This window comes from Lathyrus oleraceus, chromosome 5, assembly GCF_024323335.1.
Source record: "Lathyrus oleraceus cultivar Zhongwan6 chromosome 5, CAAS_Psat_ZW6_1.0, whole genome shotgun sequence".
NCBI lineage: Eukaryota > Viridiplantae > Streptophyta > Magnoliopsida > Fabales > Fabaceae > Lathyrus > Lathyrus oleraceus.
The window spans coordinates 331,433,963-331,458,612 of record NC_066583.1 but is presented as its reverse complement, the minus strand read 5'-3'; the positions used below and the strand labels follow the sequence as shown (position 1 = coordinate 331,458,612).

Below are 24,650 nucleotides of genomic sequence, written 5' to 3'. Positions count from 1 at the left end.
CTTAGATCTTTGACCTAGCTAAAACCTTAAATCATGGATTGCATTTCATTGACATTCATCTCTCGTGGCCCATTTTTTCCAAGTCTCATTTCATCCACATTCCATTCATGGTTTTTCTTGATTCTCCTAGGGCATTGACAAGTCATGATCTCATGTTATATTGATGTGTCAAGACTCATACAAGTGAGCTAGTTCCATTGATTCAATTTCTTTGAACACTCGGTCAAGGCATTACATTGGTCCACTAGCATCCATGTCATTCACTCATTCAAATTTGTTCTAGAATTTATCTAAGGCATTGATTTCAAGATGGTTTTCATTTGAATTTAAAGTTGTTTCATGTATAGGAACATTTTTGACTAAAAAGTACATTTCATTCATAAAGGTCATTTGTTACATTGTCCATACATGTTCATTGAAAATTACAAAGAAATTACATATATTTTACATGAGTTGACTTTTTGGTCAACCAGTTGACCAAAGTCAACTCACCATTTCTACATCCCCTAAACCCTAACCAAAGTCAACTCACCATTTCTACATCCCCTAAACCTTAAGTCCTTTGTTTCTTCAAGAAAGAGTCATCCTTACATTGGTTCATTCATCCTCTTCCTACCTTAAAAAAATTAAACCAATATGTCATTCCAAGCATATGCATTTCAAGCATGCCTAACCAAGCATTTCAAACTATGACTAAAAGCATATCACACTATCATTCTATGAACAACACACCATATTTCAAGAATTCCTACCGTACATTCCAACCATTCCAACATAAACCATTGTCAAAACCACAAAACAATTTCTAGCATATCATACATCAAACTAGCATCTCATGTGGAAGGCAATTCATTGATCAAACAATAGAACACAACCACTTCAACCATACATCAATATTCACATAATCATAATACATCATTCAAATTACATCAATTCATTCAATTTCCATACATTTTACATTTAATTCCATACAATCAATTCACAAGGTTCATTTCAACTGCACCATTCCAAATTCAATACATTCCAAGCATTCACCAATGGCCATGACCTATTCACCTTCCCATTTCCAAAGACTTCCAAGTGCAAGCAACCAATCCATAAAACATTCCAACTCTTCATACAAGTTAACAATTCAAGTAGAAAAATGATTTCACATTTTAGAAAACAACTTCAAATCTTGACCATTTTGTCTCCATGTCCAAATGTCTACGAAATGTCATGCTTGCACTACCCATGTTTGAACTACCAAGACCTGCATAAAACCAGCCCAATAGAATTCATACAAGACTCATTTCAAGCATCATAACAACATGTTGCATACATTCCATAAAATGGCACTGACTTCCGTTTCTAAACTAAATAACTTGGCTCAGTATTTCATTACATATAGTGAATTGACTCTTAATCAATTACACTTGCAGACCTGCATTTTGTTAAGCATCATTCCCTCATCAACATTTACATATAAGAGCCATTAATAATAACCTAACTTCCGTATACTGACATAGCATCAACTAACAAGTCTAACCGATTACTAGCATTCGCCCACAAAATAATGGTGCCCACATTCATAACAGGGTTCCAATTACTAACAATTCCAATATAGCTTGCACTCTACACTAACTATCACTCATTCATAACAGCTGGAAGTAAATCCATTTTAACAGAAAGTTTAGTGAAACTAACAAATCAGTTTTCCAACTAACTTCTAACAGAGCCAATTAACAGAGCTAATTTCCAACCGTTTCAAGCTATCACAATTTAACAGAGTTTGATCTCTATTAAATCCATTAGCTATAAGTATCATTCATCCTTCACCTCAATAGGGATTGATCTCACGATTCATTGACTCAGAGATTCATTTTTCACAATCTCGATTCAACTCGCCAAGACTCAGAGTACTCTCTTTCTCTCTCACTGATTCTCACGCAACAATTCACATACATCTCATACACACTCAATGCAACACAGGAAAATATCGCAACAAGCAATCGGAAATCGAACCGGTGAAGAAGAGGAAGCAATCGAAAATCGAGCAGAGAAAGGGAATTCATACCTGTTTGTAATCGAAGCTTCAAATTCGGTGAGTTTCTTGATTTCAATTCTGTTTTTCCTTGTTTTCGCGCGTGCACAAGTAAATCGAATCGAGTATTGTTGAGGATTTTGAGTCGTGAATCATTGAGGTGGAGCCGTGTTTCTTCATTTTGTACGTTGTGATTTGAATAAGACGAAGTTGTCGATGAACGTGAAGCTCTGCTGCAAAATGCGACGTTGTTGTGAATACGTGAACGCAAAAGCGACGATTGGTGGTGAAACACGTAGCTGCTCCGACTTGTGCATAAGCGTTTTTGGTTCAAGAATTCTTCCATTTCATTCACGATAATGGCTTTTCTAAATAAGCGCGTTTCCTACTCTCTTTTGACCTTGATGTTGAGCAGTGTGTATGTGATACTTGGATCCGGGTTTGGGCCTAAGGCCCACATAGATTCCCTATCTGTACTCCTCATGTTGGGCCTACACCCTCGGTCCTCCATCAAGGCCCACATTTCATCTTTTTATACTTATGTTCTTTTCTCTTTTTTCTCTTCTTTTTTTTGTTAATTAGTTCTTGATTGGAATGTTAGGTTAGATTAGGTACTTAGAGATTAATTAGGATATTAGGAATTAACTAGAATCTTGGGTTAACTAGATTTAGAATTTTAGAACTTTAGAAATTTAGATTAATTAGGATTTAGGATTTAATTAGATTTTAGTATAGTTTTCTAATTAGATCTTAATATAGTTTTAATCAAATTAGAAATTAAGGAGTAATTAGATTTTGGTAAAATTTTAGAATTTAGTTAATTTCTAAATATTAGGTTAAAATTTTGACCATTAGGTTTATCAATATTTATGAAATGACCATTTTTTCCCTTAAGGGTTTGGTTTTGCTATTTTAGTCATATAACAAATGCATGCTCCCTTAGGAATTTTGACTTAGATTTTTTAATCAGTTTAAGTCAATCCTTGATGGAATAGCTTGTGAATTCAATTCTAACCTTTAGATTAGGATTAGTCATAGATTTCAAGCCAATTCAAACCTTATGATTCAAATTGATCAAAAGTAATTTTGATCAATTAAATCCTTTGGTTATTATAACCCCACAATTCATTTAAGTGATCAAAAGTCACTTGATCACTTGATAGGATTAATTCTAACGATGTGGATCTCCAAGATTTAAGACCAGTCTTTCATGCAAGATATCTCAGTCACATTGAGCAACAGATTATACAAGATAAATCAAAGGTCAACACTTGATAAATACAATTTAAATTGGACGATAGAGCCTTAAGTAATAAGGAATGATAAGATAGAGTTTCTCCTACCCTTGTTTAGAGTGACTCTGCGTACGGGGCGTAGACCCTAAATATTCAGAGCATTCACCTGTATCCATAGACTTTAGTGCAATACGAATCGAGTAAACTACCAAGTCTTCTTCATACAAAACAACATCAACTCAAGGAGCAACACCGAGGATCCTTCTCCAACAAACTTGTCAGTCATGAGAAGTATCATGCGCCATGAGCCTTAGGTAATAAGGAATGATGAGACAAAGTTTCTCATACCCTTGTCTAGAGTGACTTTGCATACAGGGCGTAGGCCCTAGTTATTCAAAGCATTCGCCCTTATTCATAGACTCTAGTGTGATTCTTATCAATCAACTATCAAGTCTTTTCATATTCTATTATCAATCAATCAATTGTTTTGCCTCCTCAATCATCTTATTGTCAGCCCTAGTGGGTTGAACTACGAAAGATCGAATTTTCTCATTGCACAATGAGAATACATAGGCAGGAGAATTCAGATTCTTCGCGAACTACCTTATTTATTAATCAATCATTCTTCATTTATTCAATCAATACCATCTTTTTGAGATAAAATAACATTTCTCCTTAGACTCCATGTACATCCTTTTAGGATGATATAACGGCAGTCTACCTCATTAATCAAGAGTTGTTTAGATCGTCCCCAAACATTTAATTCACCTTTTTCTTGGCTAAGACGCCAGTTTGCTCTTCGGTTCAGAGTTTATCTTCTTCATGGATCCAAGATACTATTCTTCTTTGATCTTGAGTTGTTGGTTCCCCAGCCAATGATATGATATTCCTTGTACTCAACAATACTTTCTTTTAGGCCCCACGTATACCCTTTTAGGACGATATAACGGAAGTCCACCTTGTGAATCAGAAGTTGTTTGGCTCGTACCCAGATAATTAATTCATTCTTTTTGGCTAAGACGCTTGTTTACTCTTCGGATCCAAGTTCACTTTTCCTTTGTGGGTTCCCTTGATACCATTCGGTTGGTGCAAGTTATACTTTCCATCACTTAATTATCTCTTTGTTCTCGTGGTTCCATGAAACAATTGCTCTGATTTTCTCATTGCACGATGAGAATATGTAGGCACGAGGATGTGAATCCTTGGCGAACATATTTCTAATTATTCCTCCTTCCTCCTTATGGAACCATTCATATCTTTCGCGATCCATGATCTACCTTCAATCATTAAACCGTTCATCCTAGTGACATATTGTTTCTTTGCAACCCAAATACATTTCCCTTGGAATTCTATATACACCATTTTAGGACCATATAGTGACACTCTGCATTTGTACCTAGAGTTGTTTGGCTCATACCCAGACATTTAATTCCTTCTTTTTTTGCTAAGACGTCATTTTCCTCTAGGGTACAAATTCCATTTCTCCTATGGATTCCAATACACTCTACTTTGGGTTTCAAATTATACCTATCCAGTCACTTGTTACCAAACACTTCACTTCTGTGACTTTGGTCATTCATTCAATTCCTCTCCATGAAGCATTCATATTCTACCTTCATTCACTTCATGTGATATACCTTATTCTTTGAGCATAATACATTATCATTTTGAGCTCCATCTTGTGTCACCTTGTGAACCAAGAGCTGTTTGGCTCGTACCCAAACACTTAATTCTCTTTGTTTTTGGCTATACCATATAGTGGCAGACACTGCCGGCTAGTCCATATATCGGTCAACACAAGTTTTACTCTTGGGTTCATATTTCACCCTTTTTGGAGTTCAAACAATATTATCATTTGGTTCAGACCATACCTTTATCATAATTCTTTTCATCTCCTACCACTAGTTCTTTGAACTATGGAGCTTTGACTTCCTCATTGCACTATGAGGATACATAGGTATGAGGTCCCCAATCCTCACCGAGCACTTTATCTATTTCTTTCCTTTTTTCCATTTTTTTGCGAGTAATTCTTAGATATCACACATATTCGAGCAAGAACAATCAAAACGGTTCCCATTGAGTACCATGGATGTTAAGGGTGCTAATACCTTCCCCTTTCATAACCGACTTCCTTACCCAACATATCTCTTTCCCCCGGGCTTTATCGATATTTTTCCTTTCCTTCGGGAGTAAATAAAGTTCTATGGCGACTCTGTTGTACGTTTGAGCGTGCGATATGTTCGGGTATATTTCAGCTAGCTTTAGTATGGTTATGTTTTTTATCAAAGGATTAAACATAATACTAATTTGTTGGGTTAGTATATTGACCATCTCATGGTTACTTTCATCCATTTTTTGCCTCACATACATGAGAGAACTAGTGGTTAGGGGTGGCATAACTTCAGGGATATATCCTAACACTCCTTGTGGTTGCGCCAATCAACTATGATTGCTTATAGTAGATCCTGATGCTAAGTATGGACTTAAAGGAGATACAATGGTCATTGCATTATCTGCATATATAGATGCACTAGTTTGTTGTTCTTCCATCATTGCAGTTGGCATTCCATAAGGGAATTCCCTACTGGAAGAAAATAAGGCATATAGTCTCCTATAACGGTTTATGTGACCCTAAGATTAGTTGGAATACTCGTAACTTATGGTAGGGGAACCATCATTTTTGGTAATGTCGAAACTAAAATTTGGCTTATAACATGAGTGGTTACTCTAACGGAAATTGAAGCTCATGCACCACCAAACATCATTTCAATCGATTGTTCTTTAGTATCTAGAGCATCGTTCTAGGGAAGGGAATAATTTTTTGGACGTGCCATTTCAACAAGAGTTTTACAACTCCTTAGACACATACACACCCATACATTGAAAACATTTCATGTATGAAGAACAAAACAGATAATAAGAACATAAAACACTCTTCTCCAAAAATTTAAATTTCGCACAAAAGGGTCAAAATGGGTTTGTTTGCTGGTACTTTTAGCAAATCAAATCACAAGTTTTCGTTCACTTGGAGGATTAAACTTGAAAAATTCCTCTGGATATTTTGTGCAAAAGCTTTAAGAAAGTATGTTTATGCTTGGGTATTTGCTGTTTGAATGTAAATAAATTGGATAAGAATTCTAGTATGAACAATACAAAGTTATTCGACGATGTAAAATGAATAAAGAAAAACACATTAATGAAATTAAATAAAGTTCTTGGATTAAAAACTTAAGGACATGGACGCATATTCATACATGTTTCCTCATAATTTATTTCTCTCTGTGACTTGGATACTTGAGTTTTGTAGAGAATACTGATAAAATTAGCGAACCACTCTAACATGAATGAAATCTGCTTATATTCTACATTTTCATAACACTCAATAATGGTATACGCTTCAGTACTCGACATGTACACTATTGTGTAACCTTCTATCCTCTACTTTGCTTCCATGTGTTGGTCTTTTAATCCGCTTCTCAATTGCTACTAATATCGACAACTGCTCTCAAATCTCTTAACTACCTCTTTCCAAAAAAAACATCTTCAAGTCTTCTTATTGCTCTTGTCGATGAGCTTCCCGGTCGAATCTTGTAGCATGGTGTTGAAACATGATTGAACTTCTTTTGTTATAACATATGTATTTATTCCATTACCCCCATTCCTGTCGAATATGTCAAATCATTGCAAACCTTTTCGATATTTTGGACATGTTTTGAAGAGAGGGTGATCCAAATCTTATGGATCTGTCTCTCAGATTTCTCCAAACCAGGCTTCGCGGGTCTCCAGGTTGTCTAATCCTTTAACTCAAGAATATGCTAAGTCCCAACAATAATTGGTCGGAGAGTCAAACTTACCACCTCAATTGAAGTAATTCACATGCCTTAACTGTTGGCCAACAATCTCATGCCTTTGTATCACATTTTCATATAAAAAGGCTAGACTAAAATTCCCAGGATAACACATGTAATAATAGATTATTGTTGCCCAAATTGAAAGGTTTTGATAGAAATCCATTATCATTCATTAAGATACTATCATAATCGATTATAGACTATATTCACCCTCATCAAATCGTTTATACATTTGTTCTAATTGATTAGACATTTCAAAAACTTGTCCTAATCAATCTGACTCAGTTCTAAAAACACTTTTTTGTGATTTTATTTGTAGAAAAATAGGCTTGAAAAATATTTTTAAACGTGTGTATGTGATTTAGCCATACTACTTATGAAAGTGGTCTTTCATTTTTACAAAATATTGATCAGTCAACCAAACACGGTCGGACGAGCTTTAACACGTCCTCTCTTTCACACTTTGAAGGTTTAATTCCTTTTGCTGGATATATCAATCATATAAGCACTTCACTTGAATCTTCTTGTGGATGAGACTTAAGATGTCTTCAAGTCAGACACCATAACCATAGGATATCACTGGTGATCATAAAACCCTAATTCTTTAGCTTGATTTGGAGGAAGAGCTTGACCAACCATCTTGATTATCTTTGGGCGCTAGCTTTACTACTTGTTTGTCTTCATGTGTTGTTGTCATCAAAACTGCTTTAATAGTTGTTACAACTTCAGGTGTTGTCATCATCAAAACTATGACATTATTAAGTCCAAACATATCTTGCTTATCTATGAGTTTTGATCAATTTCTAATTGTACCTACAAGTACAGAGTTCCACAATTTCTATGTATTATTCTCCGGAGTCTTAAAATATCCCACTTATTCTTTTTGGATGTTTTGCTACTGTTTGTGAAGAAAAAATATTCTCAAGGACCTTTTGGATAATTGTTTTTCTTTTTTAGGTTTCATAGCGAGTTTATATAATTAAAAGAAAAATGACAGTTAAATAAGTGATTTTTTTTTCCTGAATTTTCTTGAATTTTGATAAAGATTAGTGAAAATGGTGACAAAGATGAAGAAGATGACATTATTTAAAGAGTATTAGGTGTTGGTGGTGTTATATTAGAATTAATAGAACGTCAAGATCTAAAGGTGACAAATTTTAATTGATTTCAATGACAAAAACCCACTTTATAGTTATTTAAATTTGCAAAACTAAATTACCAATTTCACTTTCAATTTACAAATATGTATTTTTTTTAAATATATTAAAACAGAAACGTGTATGCTCAGGCTAACACCTCTTCTTTACTTGTGTCACATTATCCCATAGTCATATGTGACACCTCCAAAAACTCATTTTTACTTCTCAAAATGTCAAATACAATTTCTTTTTCTCTATTGAATGTCACAAATTCAAACTATTGCAAAGATAAAAAAATCTCATTTTAAACAATATTCTAGCAAAACAAACATTCCTCTAATGATGTATGTTCCTCTAAACACTAAAACAAAATGGTCTATTTTTCTCATTTAGGATCTAAACACTAAAACTAAAATTTTGTTTCTTTGAAATCATAAAAAAAAATTACATTACAAACAACAAAATTCTAGATTTCTCATCTACGAGAATATAGAGTATTTTCACAGTGAATTATAATATACTTTTCTTTTGTAAGAGTGACTATAGAGAATATAATAAAAACATGAATAATATTATATATAAAAAAGAATAAATACTCATATTTCAACTGATATCAATTACAAAAAAATCATTTTATAATTACTTAAATTTGTAAAACTAAATTATCAATGTCATTTATAAACATATATTGTTTTTAAAGATAAAATATATATTTTTATATTTATAATTTAAAATAAATTATTATAATCTTTATATAAAAGACAACTTACTTTTTAGATTCGTTAAATAATTAATGTATCTAATCTATAAATCGATTAATACACTAATTATTGATTAAAAAATAAAATTTTAAAATATTTAAAGATAAAAATAAATAAACTAATTTAAAACTGTAAATCACACCGTTGTTGATTTAATTATTTATTAAAATATAATCATTATTGTATTTGTTTTTATTTATTTTTCTTTTTGCTCTCATGTAGAAAAACACGTGTCTAAAATATAGGTGTGTTAATTTTGGTTTTAGGACAGTACTATATTTCCTTAATTTTAGAGGAGAAGTATAGAGGTGAATGATCTATAAACAAGCCAAAAAGAATAGATTACTCCGCTAAAAGAAACTCTCCTTGAATTTCTTAAAAACGCCCATGTGTACTTTGGAACAATACAAAATTAGTAATCCTTTTCAATATAATATAAAAAATAATACGGTGTAAAATGTCGATAAAAAAAAAAAATTGTCATTTAGCCATGGCAAATCCACCCCACACGTTAAGCAAGCAATTGGGACAGGGGTAGGGCCCACAGACACTTCCACAATATTTTGATGACTCACAATCAAATCAAAAAAGTATATTATACTTTGGTCTTATTTATAAAACAAAACTTTACTTTTTAAAGTTTATTGAATAAATAATATATTTAGTTTATATATGTTTAAATACATTAATTATTTAATATTTAGAAAAATATTTTTTTAATAAATAAAACAAGACAATTTAAAATAATAATAATAATAATAATAATATAATAATAATAATAATAAATATAACAATATTAACTGAAATTTCATATTCTATAAATAAATATATTTTTATTATTTTAATAAATAAAAATTATTTTAAAATGATTATCATTCTATTTTTTAATATAAAAATAATTGTTACTTTTTCAATTGTATTTTATAATTATTTTATCATATTTTATTTATAAATTTTTTTTACTTTTTAAATTTATTAAATAATTAGTAAATTTGATCTACATGTTATCCGAATACATTTATTATTCAATATTTTAAAAAAATATTTTTTTTTTATATATTTGATTTAGTCGTGGTCTTTGTCACTTTTTCTAAAATAAAAATAAAAATAAAGAAACATAGTTTAAAGTCCTAAGTAGCTTTTTTAATTAACTATACTTTAATTAACCGATTAATCCATTCGGTTTCTTAATCCTTGGTCAAAATCTTTCACTTCATCATATACACATTTCTCTGCGTTTCTGCATCTTCCCTTTGTTACTACCGATCGATTCATCCCCAAATTCTTAAGGTTAGTTTATTATTACTATTTTTTTCTTCTGCTTCAATTTATGGTTTTCAACTTTTGCATGTTCCTTATTTTTCTTGATTATTAATAGAATCGTTGATGTGATTCAGCTCAATTCTAAAATCTGCTGCTGATTTATGTTCATCAATTTGATATGATTTTTGAACAATTATTGAAGTTGTGAAGTGTTGTTTCTTTATTTGTTTTTCAGATTCTATCTGTTGAAATTCAAGTAAATATTGCTGAAAAAGACACTTTTGGGAATGCCTAAAAGATGCAACTTATTGATTCCAATTCTGTGTTTGAAATCTATAAGGTGTTATACTTGTTCTCACTGTCTTATTTAATGGTTGAAAAGAGTGAATCACTATTTTACATTAGCTATTCCTTGATGCACAATTGGCACACAAGTTTTTTCATAATGCCTGTTATGTTGATTCTTGATCGATGCGAAGATGGTTGAAATCGAAAATCGATACATGCTTTTCTTATATGTATGTAGATATGTACACTACAGTGTAGTAAATGATATAGAATTTTAAGTGGGGTTAGGAAGTTAGTGTAAAATATTATACTGGTTTATGGTCTAGTATGGAGGGTGATATGGAACCGAATGTTTTAATGGAAAGATACGAGTTGGGAAGGTTGCTTGGTCAGGGGACATTTGGGAAGGTTTACTATGCACGTAGTAAGGTGACTAACCAGAGTGTTGCGATTAAAGCGATCGAGAAAAATAAGGTTATGAGAACTGGTCTTATGGATCGAATCAAGCGTGAGATATCGGTTATGAAATTGGCTCGACATCCCAATATTATACAGCTTTTTGAGGTTATGGGGACGAAGACTAAGATTTACTTTGTTATGGAGTATGCTAAAGGTGGTGAGCTTTTCAACAAGGTTTCGAAAGGAAAACTCAAAGAAGAAGTTGCGCACAGATATTTTAAACAGCTTATCAACGCGGTTGATTTTTGTCATAGTAGAGGTGTGTATCATCGAGACATTAAGCCCGAAAACATTCTATTGGATGAAAATGGGAATCTAAAGGTTTCTGATTTTGGCTTAAGTGCTCTTGTGGAATCAAATCAAGAGGATAGCATGCTACGTACGCCTTGTGGCACTCCGGCCTATGTTGCTCCTGAAGTCATTAAAAGAAAAGGGTATGATGGTGCGAAAGCCGATATTTGGTCTTGTGGAATAGTTCTATTTGTTTTATTGGCAGGTTATCTCCCTTTTCATGATTCAAATTTGATTGAAATGTATAGGAAGATAAGCAAAGCGGAATTAAAGTATCCTAGTTGGTTTCGGCCTGAAGTTTGCAAGCTATTAGGCGATATATTGAATCCGAAACCCGATACTAGGATTTCCATAGCTGAGATTAAGGAACATTGTTGGTTTAAAAGCGAACCAAATGCTAGAAGTAAAAAACCACAAGTGCAAAACAGCACTCTTTCTGTTTCTTCTTCGAGTACAGCTGTGTCTGATCAAAAGGACGAAAACGACAGTCCAGAAGCAGAAGAAGCAAAGGAAGAGTCGTTTGTGCCAATCAGCATAAATGCCTTTGATATCATTTCCCTTTCAGTTGGTTTCGATCTTTCTAAATTCTTTAAAGACGATGTTCAGAAAAAAGAAGCAAGATTTAGTTCGAAACTACCTGCATCAGTCATCATCTCGAAGATGGGAGACATTGCTAAGCAACTGAGGATGAAAATTAAGAAAAAGGCTGCTGGTTTGCTGAAATTGGAGGGATTGAATGAAGGTAGGAAAGGGTTTTTATCGATTGACGCAGAGATCTTCGAGGTTACTCCTAACTTCCATTTAGTTGAGGTGAAAAAATCAAATGGAGATACATTAGAATATCAAAAAATTCTGAAAGAGGATATTAGGCCTGCTCTTCAGGATATTGTTTGGGTGTGGCAAAGTGACCAACCACTGCAATCTCAACAATCAGATCAACAGCTACAGATACATGACCAGCAGCAATAGCAGCCGCAGTCGTAATACATTCTCAGTCATCAGGATCAAGGCCGCTCCAAATTCAGCTCGGAGAGTGCTGAAATAGGTACTTACAGATTATCTATCAACAAGTTCTCAAGTTCGGTAGTAAAAGTTGAACTCACGACCTTGCAGGATATGAGTGGACGGACTACTTACCAACCGGAGTGTATACATTTCATGGCAATGTCCTTTTCCTTTTTCAAAGAGAAAAATCTCAATTGAGCACATATATGATATAGTATTTCATGATGCCATGTTTTTTTTCAATCATGTTACGATTTAACTGTCTAGTGTAGAAGACATTTTGTTTGCAAAGTACATTTCTCAATTTTGTTGTATAATGAGTTTTATTGAACTTTTGTCCACTTTTAACTTGATGATAGTGTAGTCTTAATGGAGAGACTCTTATCTTGTGGGGAATTAAGGCAAATATAAGTTATTAAGACTTCACTATTTCAAGATTAATAATATAGACACATTAATTAATATAGCATGTTTTATCACGGATTATTAAAGGACTTTAGATTTAAAAAGTGTATGTGCTTCAAAGGTTGGAATTAGTTCTGCGAATCTCCTGAAACTAATCAATTACGTTCTTAAATATTTATTTTAAAATGTTTTCAAAAAATATATATTTATTTTAGAACGATTTTATAACTTTAAAAAAAAATAAAAAACAAAGAAAGGGATGTAAAGGGATTGCATAACCTTAAATGGAATTAAAAGAAGGATTATAAAAAAAGGGACCGAACCAAAACCAAAACACAAGTGATTTTTTTACGGAAAAAAAACTAATTCATTTTATTAATAAGCAACTCTTGGAAATAAATATCAGTAAAAAAATATTGAAAGTAGCAAGAAATGGAGTGCTCTAGTTAAATCATGAACAACTTCATTAGTAGTGTGTCTCTTAATGAACTTTACATGATACTTCATAAAATAACGGGCTAGTAAGCATTTGCATTCTTTAAAAATCGAAAGGTTTACCTCGTATTCTTACAATTGTACCTATGTTCCTACAAATATTTTTTTTTACCAAAATACCCTCATATAAAAAGGGTATATTTTTCAAAAATGGAAGTTTTTTCCATTTGCGCTTAAAGACTTTCGGAAGAGAAATTTTGGCATTTTTTGGCATTATAAACCGGAACACTAAGAGTGAGTCTTTCGGTTCACAAATTGTATACCGGAACACTTATCAAAAGTCTTCTGGTTCGCTGCATTTTTGGGGCATTGAATTGGAAGTCTTTTAGGAAGTCTTCCGGTTTGGTTGGCTGTGTACTGAAACTCTTTCTTAAAGACTTCCGATTTGGATGAACTAAACCGGAACTCTTTTAAGAAGTGTTCCGGTAGTCAACCTTGTTTTTCTCCACACTGGAACTCTTCTTTGAAGTGTTTCGGTGGGTTTTTTTTTGTTTTTTTTTAATTTTTAATTATTTTGTTATAATATTTTTTTGTAGTGGCTCGAAGACGAGGTGCAGATGGTAGGATTGCAGACCGCAGTTTAGGCCGGGGCGCATCTTCATTTGCAGTAGAGCCGGCTGGATATCTAGGAGGGTCGTACGACACGTCTCTTTTGGTGAAGTACGAGCATCATGTTGCTCGCCATTTATGGTTTGGTGAGGTAAATAAACGGGATATATTTGAAAATGAATAATATTTGAATATTTTATATTGTGTTTTCTAATATGTATTTTAATTGTTTTTAGGAAAGAGGTCCAAAGAAAGAGTTAAAGGTTGCTGGACATGGACTAAAGCTGGCATCTAGGGTTCCACTAGCTCTTCCACAACAGGTGGAGAGTTGGGTATCTAGATCTGGTTTATCTTCACTTCAGAGAACTAGTCTGAACAAGATAGACACAAATCTTGTCTCTGCATTTGTGAAAAGATGGCATCTAGAGACATCTTCATTTCACATGCCGTTTGGTGAAATGAACATTACTTTGGATGACGTCTCATGTCTGCTTCACTTGCCCATCAGGGGTGTCTTCTAGAGTCCTCAGGATGTCACGGAAGAGGTAGCTGTTGAACTTGCTGTTGACTACTTAGGAGTGTCACAGGGTGAGGCACAATCACATGTTCGTAGCTGCAGGGATTCGTATTATAAGTTGGGGTGATTATACGATTTATTCGTACAGCATAGAGCTGCTTCCAACTAGGCTTATGCGACTAGAGCATATCTATTGATGTTGGTGGGTTCCACCATTTTTGCCGACAAGACCTTTACACTTGTCGAGGCATGATACCTCTTACTATTTACGGACTTAGATAGATGTTCGAGATATAGTTGGGGAGCAGCTGTACTAGTTACTCTATATCTTGGAGATGCGTCCATGTTCAGTTGCAAACAGCTCGCTGGATATCCTACTCTCCTACAAGTATATAATTTAATTTTGTTTATTAACTGTTGGATTCATTTTATAAAGTATGTTAACTTAATTTATTTTGTTTATTATGTTTTTATTTTGTAACAGTGCTGGATTCACAAGTACTTTCCAACTGTTGGAAAAAGAGGGGAGAATTGGAAACCAGCTGATAATTGTGGTCTTCCTCGAGCGATGAGATGGTCCTATAGGCAAGGAGTCCTGAAGGTTGATGATTTACGATCTATTTTGGACGAGCTGACACCTGCCGACGTCATATGGCGTCCATTTGAGGATCATAGAGCATTGCGTCAGTTTGGTGAGTTATGTCTCTACAGGGGGTGTTTGAAGTGGGGTGACACAGTTGTTCCATACTTGCCTAACAGATGTTTACGTCAGTTCGGGTACAAGCAGTATGACGCCGGACCATCTGATCCTGATTGGGCTCGTGTATCTACATTGATTCATCGTTATCTGAGGCAGGTTAATACCGAAGAGGAAGATCCACAGTTTGTTGATTTATTTGAAGCTATGCATATTTCTCGTTCACATTGATTTATGTATTAAGTTTTAGAACTGAATATAATAGACATAATATAAAATTCATGTTTTGAGTACATATTCATGCTAATATAGGCGTAAGTAGTTGCCAATGTTGTAGACGTCCTGCAAATCCTAACATCCAAGACGTTGTTGTATGAGAACGAAACTTCTTCCAATCTAATGTGACCGGTGGCAACGGAAATCCCTCTTTCATGTTAACCTGATAAAGTGAAATAATTAAAATATTAAGTCATATAAAATATTAAAATAATTAAAATATTAAGTCATGTAAAATAACTTGTCATACAAAATACGTACCCGAACCTAATGATTTTGGTTAACAAAACCAATGCAATAAATAGAGACATTTGGTGAATGTGAACTTGTCATAGGAAAGAAAGTCATGCACGGATTGCCTAAACAGACAAGTACAACATTATAGCAATTCACTATCAAGTAACCCATATCTGGTAGAGTCAACCATTTTTCAGGTGGCTGTGAACCAAAAGATTCTATCATCAAAGATTCTCTCACTTCTGACAACTGATTAGAAAATAACTTGTCATACAAAGTTGACCTATCCTTGTCTATTATTTCCAACCCCAACTCTCTGCGAACCATTGACCAACCATCCTCATCATATCCATGCAATGATGCAATGACTCTAAATCCACAATCACCATCTGATTCAACATTAACTACATCTTCAATGTATGACATAATATGATTAGGAAATTGAAGAGTGAATTGTGGTTGCTTCTTTGATAATTTTAACTTCTTCGAAGTCTGTGATGGTTGAGATTGCCTTTGTGAAGATTGAGATGCCTTATCAAGATACTCATGATACGAAGGGTCCCTATAAACGTCATATTCTGCTAGTTTTTTTCTTTTCTTCTTCACTCCTCCTTTGGTTTTTAGTTTCTTGGGTGGTGGACACAATGGAGTCACTGTTGGGTATGCTAGTTCACATACCCTACTCTTTAATGCCCTTTTCCCAATAACATCTAATGACCTAAATCGTTTCCACAATTCATCTATTGCACAAGTCATATCCATCTCTGATCCATCATCTGCACCTACCTCTAACTCAACTTCCATAGTTAGTTTCCTCCAATGAACATGAACATCATCTATGGGTATCGGTATACCACCTAGTGCGTATCTTCCTAACTCACAAGCACAAGGTAACCCATAAGATGTTCTAATATTACAAACACATATTTTCCTGTTAGTTCCAACATAATCAACTCTCAATAACTCTTCAGTAATACGTCTCAAAGCAGCTCGAGATACGGAACCACACAAATAACCATAAAAAGGACTTATGTGCGCGTGCTTAACTTCGTAAAAACTCTTTTGAAAAGAAGCTCTAATGTTTCCTAGTTGTAACCTCAAGTTGTTATTCATAGCTTCCCAACATTTGACCATGTCACCTATACTGTTTCCTAACATCTTCTTTAACTTCCAATGAGCAGATTCAACCCTAAAAATATTGAAAATAACACATAAAAAATACATAGAAAAAATATCACATATAAAAATAACACATAAAAAATTATAACACGTACCGATTAGTCGTTGTGTTACCCAAATGTAGCACTCGATTAATCCATGCTCCAACAAATCTATGTCTATGTGGAGTCAACCATGTGTCTTTCACATAATTAATAAATCCACTATAATCAACACATGCTTGCTCAAGTTGATGCAACCGTTGACCATACTCAACCTCATCACTAGCCCAAACAACTTCCATCCATAATGTGTCTATCGTCTTTTGCAGGTCATTCACCACATGTTGTTTGCATTTGACACCAACATTTTTGTTAATGTGAAATCTACATAGCAAATTAATCGACCTGGGAAACACAATTTCAATTGGTTTCATCAAAGCAAGATCTCTATCTGTCAAAATCACTTGGAGACACAAATCTTTCTTCACAAATAACTCTTTTAGTTTCTCCAATACCCAGTAAAAATTCTATGTCTGCTCAGACTCCATATACGCAAATGCAACAACAAAAGTCAACTCGGTTGATGTCATGCCAACAATTTCAAACAAAGGTTGTCTATATTTGTTTGTCTTGTAGGTGCTATCCATAACTAACACAATCGGAAAAATATTCAACAACTTAACGGAATCAGGATGGGCCCAAAATATCCCTCTCACAACTTCCAAGTCATCCTTTTTTCTACTCCAATACACATAGCCTGCATCCTCAATAAGCTTAAACAAATGTTGTATCTCACTTCTAGGACTTCTTATCTCTTTTTGTATCACACTCTTATGTTTCTATACTTACGTAATCCGAGTGACATTCTCAGGATCCCGGTCTTGCAAGGAAAGCAATATGTGTCTAGGTGGTACATGTCTCTTTGTCAAATCAGCGACATGTTGCTTCTCATTTGTGGTCAACCTTCCAATAAAGGAATGACGTTCTAATCTATCAGGTAAACCATGATTATGTAACCCATATTTTACATCAATCTTACAACCAGACCCATCTTTCGCCGGAGTCGACCTGATTTTAAATGGGCATCCACATTTCTTGGACGCACTTTGGGTTCCACTATCAGTACTCTTGTGTGTTCCCACCTTTATCACAACCAAATATTAATTTGTTACTTCTTCCTCTCTTCCCTGTTTCAGTATCTGAACGACTGATAATAACAGTTATTTTATTATCGATTCCAACCTCTTTAATCCATCTGATTACCTCTTCTCATGTATCAAATCTTTCAGTCGTTATAAACGCATCAGAAGTATCTACACATATTTGGGGAAGATTTTCCATTCCTGCACAATAATTTTTTTTTTAAATAAAAAAAAATTGCATACCGGAAGTCTTCAAAAAAGAGTTCTAGAATACATAAAACACAAACTGAAAGACTTCTTCAAAGAGTTCCGGTATGTGTCACTTTGTTTATCAGAACTCTTTCAATAAGTGTTCCGGAACGTGTCTTTTTTATTAAAGAATCGGAACTCTTTCTTGAAGTATTCCGGTTTGGAAAAAATACATACCAGAAGTCTTTTTCCAGGAGTTCCGATGCGAGGGTGGAATGTATAATTTTTGGAAGTTTCAACTGAATGGTAAAAATGAAATGGTAAATTGGTTAAAACCAGTTAAGGGTAAAATTGGTATTTTTGAAAAATTATAGGGGTATGAGGCTAAACGTAGGGGTATGAAGTAAAATTTTCTTTAAAATATCATCAAACATGGTCAAATTCAAATGTTGGTTGTTCATACGGTAATAATCCAAACGAGATATGTCTAGAATTATCATGTTTAGACTGTTAATACCGATACTAAAACATAATACAAATGTACACAAGATTACATGAGTACACAATTTCACATACATTGCGGAACAAAGACGCAGACAAGGAAAATCTTCTAGCTCCTTAAGTCATCTTGCCTTTTTCTTTATCCAACATCTGCTTATCTGAAAAATATAACCACAACATCGGGTGAGATTTACAATCTTAGTGGATTCCCTACTAAAACTATAAGTCCACTCAGATGTAGAGTTATCCTGAAGTATCACGACACTACGGTCCTAGTCCTTACAAAATCAAACCTGAACCAATGGATACTCGAGGTGTACCAACCTCATGATACGCAAAGGTGCTAACATATTAACCATTTAGTTCCTTATACACCAATGAGAAACAAATGATTTACTTGGAGGCATTTATTAACTGGCGCATACTATATCAAACCCAATTTACACAATAGATGACTTTCAATTGATTCTTCTTAATTACATGAGGTACATACTAGACTTAACTTATACCAAGGAGTTTGACGTATAACACCCTCCTACTACGTGAGAATACTAATGTACTCGCCATTACAAACAATGTGAATCAACGAGAGACGAATAGTTTACATGATGACACCTATCAACCAACACTTACTACGTCAATTTTGTTAAACGAAGACATCAATCTATACGGGGTGAATAGATCGCAATAAACTTGATGTGATTAAAAAAATTGTTTTGAAAATATTTACTATGGCAGGCAGAAGCTATTCCGGATCGACACTCGTCTATCTCGAACCGTTATCGAAAGAATCAAATATGTGTTTAAATCGTAACCAAACGTATACTAATGATGAGAAAGTAAATCAATATGTTTTACAAAATACGTTTGAACTAAATCACATAATGATAATCAATTTCCAATGAAATAGAAAACAAAAATTGACAAAGACAATTTATCGAATACTTCATGTGCAAACAATTTATCAAACACTCGATGTGCAATAAACACCAAACTTATTTCCCTTTGTGTTGATGATCCGATGTCGCGTGCGGATCAAAACCGAGTTATTTTGAAAATGTAGTATAGCGACAATGACTCGAATCGTCTCTCAAGGATTCTTGATTATTACTAACCAAAGGTAAATTGATTTAAGGGGGGTTGGATTCAGGATCGATTAAGGGAAAAAAACGATTATTAAATAAGTGATTATTGAAATAAGTTGTTATGAAATAGGTGATTATAAAACAAACGGATTCACTGTGTCAGGTTCAACTTATCATCGATTGCTACAACTACGACTTCTATCCTATTTGAACACAATATCATTAAACAAGCGTGATCGACACTCTAAGGTATATATTCTTATTGCCGGATTAAGCATACGGTTATAGATATCACAAATTTAACGGTTAAGCAGAGTTGAATTGTGATCAAAAGTCAATAACATATATCATTCAAATTTAACCAACAATATTACATGGAAATCGGATTAAGAAAACAACAATCATATAATATTATTGAAAGGAATAGAATTCTAATTGAAATTATAACAATCTCAAAGTAGTGAACCTGAATATAGAAAATCCGTCAGGATATATTAGTTCTCCATTACAGTTCTTTCAAGCGTAAGAAAAATAATTCGTGAATAGTAAAAAACCGTGAATTGTGTTTTCGACTGCTAGGTATTAGGGGAAAACCAAGGCAATTCGTTTACAACCCAACTGGGTCAAATACATAACCCATGCCCAAAACTAACGACCCAAAAATAAAATAAAACTAATGTTGCAGCTTCAAACGAAATTTTTGGCGATTATTAGAACGCGTCAATCGGATTCCCGGAGCTCCAGTTATGATCGTTTTAGTGCAGACTGTTAAAGCTGAAATTTAAACACGAAAATCAAATAACAATAAAAATAAACTAAAATATAAAAACATTATAAAACATAAAAGTAAGCAAAGGAAATCAAAGAAATGCTTAAGAACAAACATAGGAGAACCTGCATTAAAATGCACTGATCAAATTCCCCCACACTTGAACTTTTGCACTCCGAGCAAAATCAAAACTCGAGAAACACACAACATCAGTTACTCATTCCAGGCTACAAACTCGTCCTTGGTTAAGATAGCATCGATAGGTACTAATCATGAACACTAAGGATATCGTAGGAACACTAATCCATAATTATGCAGTCATAAGCCTCCCGAACACACAATCCATTCTGAATCATGTTATTATGCCAAAACCTAACTTACTCAGTCTCCTTTTTACTCTTTTTCATTCTTGCGCAATCACATTAAGCCCGTTATCTCCATACACTCATAATAAGGCAACCAGTTAGTGACTCTGATCCTTTTTACACGGGGTTCTGGTACAAAAATTGGTAACCCCTTATTTACCCAATTGCAGTTGTGGGGGATCAGACCGTAATCCGCCCTACCAAGTCCAGCACCAGAAACCTCTGAACCAACCAACAATAGGTAGTTATTATATTTTATTTTTATAGGTTCCACAACCGTTGGGTTAAGTGACCGGGTGAGGGCCACCCAACTTAGAAGGTGCATTCCCTAATTTAATTTTTAATTTTTTTTTTCAAAAGAAACTTGGATCACTCACTTATTTTCATCGGCTTCCTTACGTAGAGCATGTGTGAGATGGTGCCGACTGCAAAGATAAACTACTCAAGAGCTATAAGAGAATGAAAGTTCAAGGCTATGTCATAACAAGTATTCAAAACAATTTCCATACTCAGGAGACTTACGGTGTTAAGACGATACCGATCTTGTGAACTTTTTTCAAGTCTCCACAACTAACCTCAGATTAATCTATAGCCTAGAACATTCAAAAAGATGCATTTTTTTTTAATTTTTTTTTTATAATTGAAAACAAAACAATGAAACAAAAGCAAAGAAAACAAAACAAAAAAAGGAATTCCCTCCCCCACACTTAAAACAAGCATTGCCCTCAATGAAAGGACATAGTTATTGAAGTTGAGAGAAAGGAATAAGAACTCCCTGATCAAGTTGCAGTGTAGTTGGGTGCTTCCAAAGAAAGCTCCTATATGCTTGCATTGTAAGGTGCTGAACTCCCATGAAATAGCTTTAGGCGCTGCCAATTGACCTTGAAAACTTTGTCAGTACCTGCACTTTTAATTTCTATTGCACCGTGAGGGAAAACGTTAGTAACGACAAAAGGGCCAATCCATTTGGATTGAAGTTTCCCAGCCATAAGCTTAAGGCGGGAATTAAAGAGTAAAACTTGTTGGCCCACAGAGAATTCCTTCCTAGAAATCATCTTATCATGGAAGTGCTTAGTTTTCGCTTTATAAATCCTAGAGCTTTCATAAGCCTCTAGCCTAAGCTCTTCAAGCTGCTGTAATTGGAGTTTTCTTTCAATACCTGCTTGTTGCATCTCCAAATTACAACTTTTCACCGCCCAATAGGCACGGTGTTCTATCTCTATAGGAAGGTGACATGCCTTACCAAAAACAAGTCGATAAGGAGACATCCCAATGGGTGTCTTGAAAGCTGTTCTTTGAGCCCAAAGTGCGTCTTCTAGACGACGACTCCAATCCTTCCTGTTTGGTTGCACCATTTTCTCTATAACCTGTTTGATCTCTCTGTTGGAGATCTCAGCTTTCCCATTTGTTTGTGGGTGATATGCAGTAGAAATTATGTGCACAACTCCATACTTCCGGAGCAAAGCTTCCATGGTGCGGTTACAGAAATGAGTGCCTTGGTCACTTATGATAGCTCGCGGTATTCCAAACCTGCAAAAGATATTAGACCTGACAAAATCTGCAACAACTCTAGAATCATTAGTCCTAGTGGGGATAGCTTCCACCCACTTTGAAACATAATCAACAGCAAGTAAAATGTACAAAAAACCAAATGATATAGGAAAGGGACCCATGAAGTCGATTCCCCATACATCAAATACCTCACAGAAAAGCATAGGATGCTGAGGCATTTCACTCTTACGAGTGACATTTGTACCTGCTATCTGGCACTCTTTACAAGTGCGGTAAACCTCATAGGCATCTTTAAAAAATAGTGGGGCCAATAAAAACCCGAGTCTAGGACTTTTCTTGCAGTCCTTTGAGGATTAAAATGTCCGCCGACTTGAGATGCATGAGAAAAATTCGAAATGGATGCAATCTCATAATCGGGGACACATCTCCTGATTACCTGATCACTACCAAACTTCCAAAGATACGGATCATCCCAAACATAATATTTGGCATCACTCTTGAGTTTGTGGATTTGTGTCCTGGATGCACCTGTAGGAAAAACACCAGCAACAAGATAATTAACACTATCAGCAAACCAAGGAGTAATACCATGCACAAGTAAAAGTTGCTCATCAGGAAAGTCATCCTGGATGGGAAAACGATCTTCATCTCTCTCTATTCTGCTCAAGTGATCAGCCACTAAGTTCTCAGCTCCACTTCTGTCTTTAATCTCTACATTAAACTCTTGGAGTAATAACATCCACCGAATCAATCTCGGTTTTGCTTCCGGCTTCTTCAACAAGTACTTTAAAGTTGCATGGTCAGTAAAAACAACAACCTTGGAACCTAACAAGTATGATCTGAATTTATCAAGAGCAAAAACAATAGCTAGAAGTTCCTTTTCAGTGGTGGTGTAATTTGACTGTGCAGAATCTAAAGTCCTAGAAGCATAATAAATAACATGGGCAGTCTTGTCAAGTCTTTGTGCAAGGACAGTCCCAACAGCATAATTAGAAGCATCACACATAATCTCAAAAGGGAGGGTCCAATCAGGAGGCTGAATGATGGGAGCGGAGGTCAATGCTTTCTTCAAGAAGTCAAACGCTTGTTTGCATTTGTCATCGAAACTGAAAGTGACGTCACTCCTCCACCCTCGGGTGTAACATGTAACCATTCTCTGCCATCTCTGGCCTCGGGTGTTACATGTCCACCAGCTTCCGCTTGGTTCGTCCCTGAACCACATCGTACTGGGAGAGGTATGGCTCTGATACCATTTGTAATGCCTCAAATTTCTTTTAGGATTACCGACTGACCCCACAAACCAACACAGGTCTTTTCAGCATGCTTTGTCCTCACTCACACGCTTTCCAGAAAACTTCCCAGAAGGTCACCCATCCAAATACTACTCCAAGCCAAACACGCTTAACTATGGAGTTCTTATCTGTTAGGTTACCGAAAAGAAGATGCATCTTGTTGGTATAGGTAGTGTCATACCCCAATTTTGTCCGGGCATATTTAAATTTTTGTAAAATCTATTTCATTTTTAATTTGCATCATATGCACAGCATGACGTGCATTCCATCATGAATAATAACTAAAATATCAGTCAGAATAAATTTATTGAAAATACAGACAAATTGGTTAAATCATTTCTCAAGAACATGTAAAATCAGCGGGTAAAAAGTTTCAGAATTAAAATTACAGACACCAGTATTATTAATCTACAGTTCATGTAGTTTAACCTGGTGTGCTCGTTGTATTTTTCAGCAGCTGTTTCAGTTGTGTTTTGGCCCGCCTGAGCCTTTTAACCGGTGAAAATTTATTTCAGAATTTGAAGAAACGCTGTATTTTTAAAATAAGTATATTTTGCACTGATCATTCTCATGCATCCGATTTAATTTTTCGAGCAAATTTTTGCTCGAATTTTATTCATTTTTAGTCATTTTAATTTTGTTCTTTCGTCAAAATAGTCAGATTGAATAAATAAAATTTTCCATGTTATTATTTTAATTTTATCAAGGTTATTTAAAAAGTTGTGAATTTTATTTGATTCAATTGATTAAAATTATTTTAAATCGATTAAGTCATCTAAAAAATGCATTATATACATTTTGATTTATTTAAATAATGTGTGTTTCTTGGTGTGCTTCTTTGATTCAATCTGAATCGTTGATTCAAATTAATCAAGGGTCTAAGTTCACAATCCATGTACATTTTATTATCCAATCCGAATTTAGAAATAAATTGAATAATAATTAAAAAAAAATAAAAATAAAAGAAAACTCTCGTCTTCCGACGGTAACAAAATTAATATTAAAAAAAGAAAAGAAAAAGTAATAAAAGGCTCTCACACTCTCTCCACATCACAGAGAAAAATCACCTCTTTTTTCTCTCCACTCTCTCTCTCCAACAAAAGAAAAAAGGAAAAGAAAGAAAAGAAAACGAAAAGAGAGGGAG

General features: G+C 34.4%; 3 protein-coding genes across 4 annotated transcripts; 2 read left to right on the top strand and 1 right to left on the bottom strand.

Annotated features, from left to right (window-relative positions):
• Nucleotides 1–373: 373 nt before the first annotated feature.
• On the bottom strand, nt 374–2,421 carry LOC127084427 (uncharacterized). Of its 2 annotated transcripts, none has more exons than XM_051024871.1 (2): nt 2,057–2,413; nt 374–616 (listed from the first exon to the last, which is right to left on the bottom strand). In XM_051024871.1, exons 1-2 carry the CDS (start codon nt 2,367–2,369, stop codon nt 588–590), a joined length of 342 nt encoding a protein of 113 aa, XP_050880828.1. In that variant the 5' UTR covers nt 2,370–2,413; the 3' UTR covers nt 374–587. The 2 variants fall into 2 exon arrangements, with proteins under 2 accessions (XP_050880828.1, XP_050880827.1); XM_051024870.1 differs by lacking the exon at nt 374–616 and adding an exon at nt 834–1,252 and having other exon boundaries at nt 2,057–2,421.
• A 7,721-nt stretch (nt 2,422–10,142) lies between these two features.
• Nucleotides 10,143–12,666, top strand: LOC127084424 (CBL-interacting serine/threonine-protein kinase 10). The gene is made up of 2 exons (XM_051024868.1): nt 10,143–10,299; nt 10,508–12,666. The coding sequence occupies exon 2, from the start codon at nt 10,888–10,890 to the stop codon at nt 12,277–12,279; it is 1,392 nt and encodes a 463-aa protein (XP_050880825.1). The 5' UTR covers nt 10,143–10,299; nt 10,508–10,887; the 3' UTR covers nt 12,280–12,666.
• A 1,095-nt stretch (nt 12,667–13,761) lies between these two features.
• On the top strand, nt 13,762–15,222 carry LOC127084426 (protein MAINTENANCE OF MERISTEMS-like). Its single transcript, XM_051024869.1, has 3 exons — nt 13,762–13,915; nt 14,001–14,669; nt 14,766–15,222. Exons 2-3 carry the CDS (start codon nt 14,625–14,627, stop codon nt 15,207–15,209), a joined length of 489 nt encoding a protein of 162 aa, XP_050880826.1. The 5' UTR covers nt 13,762–13,915; nt 14,001–14,624; the 3' UTR covers nt 15,210–15,222.
• The last annotated feature ends 9,428 nt before the right edge of the window (nt 15,223–24,650 follow it).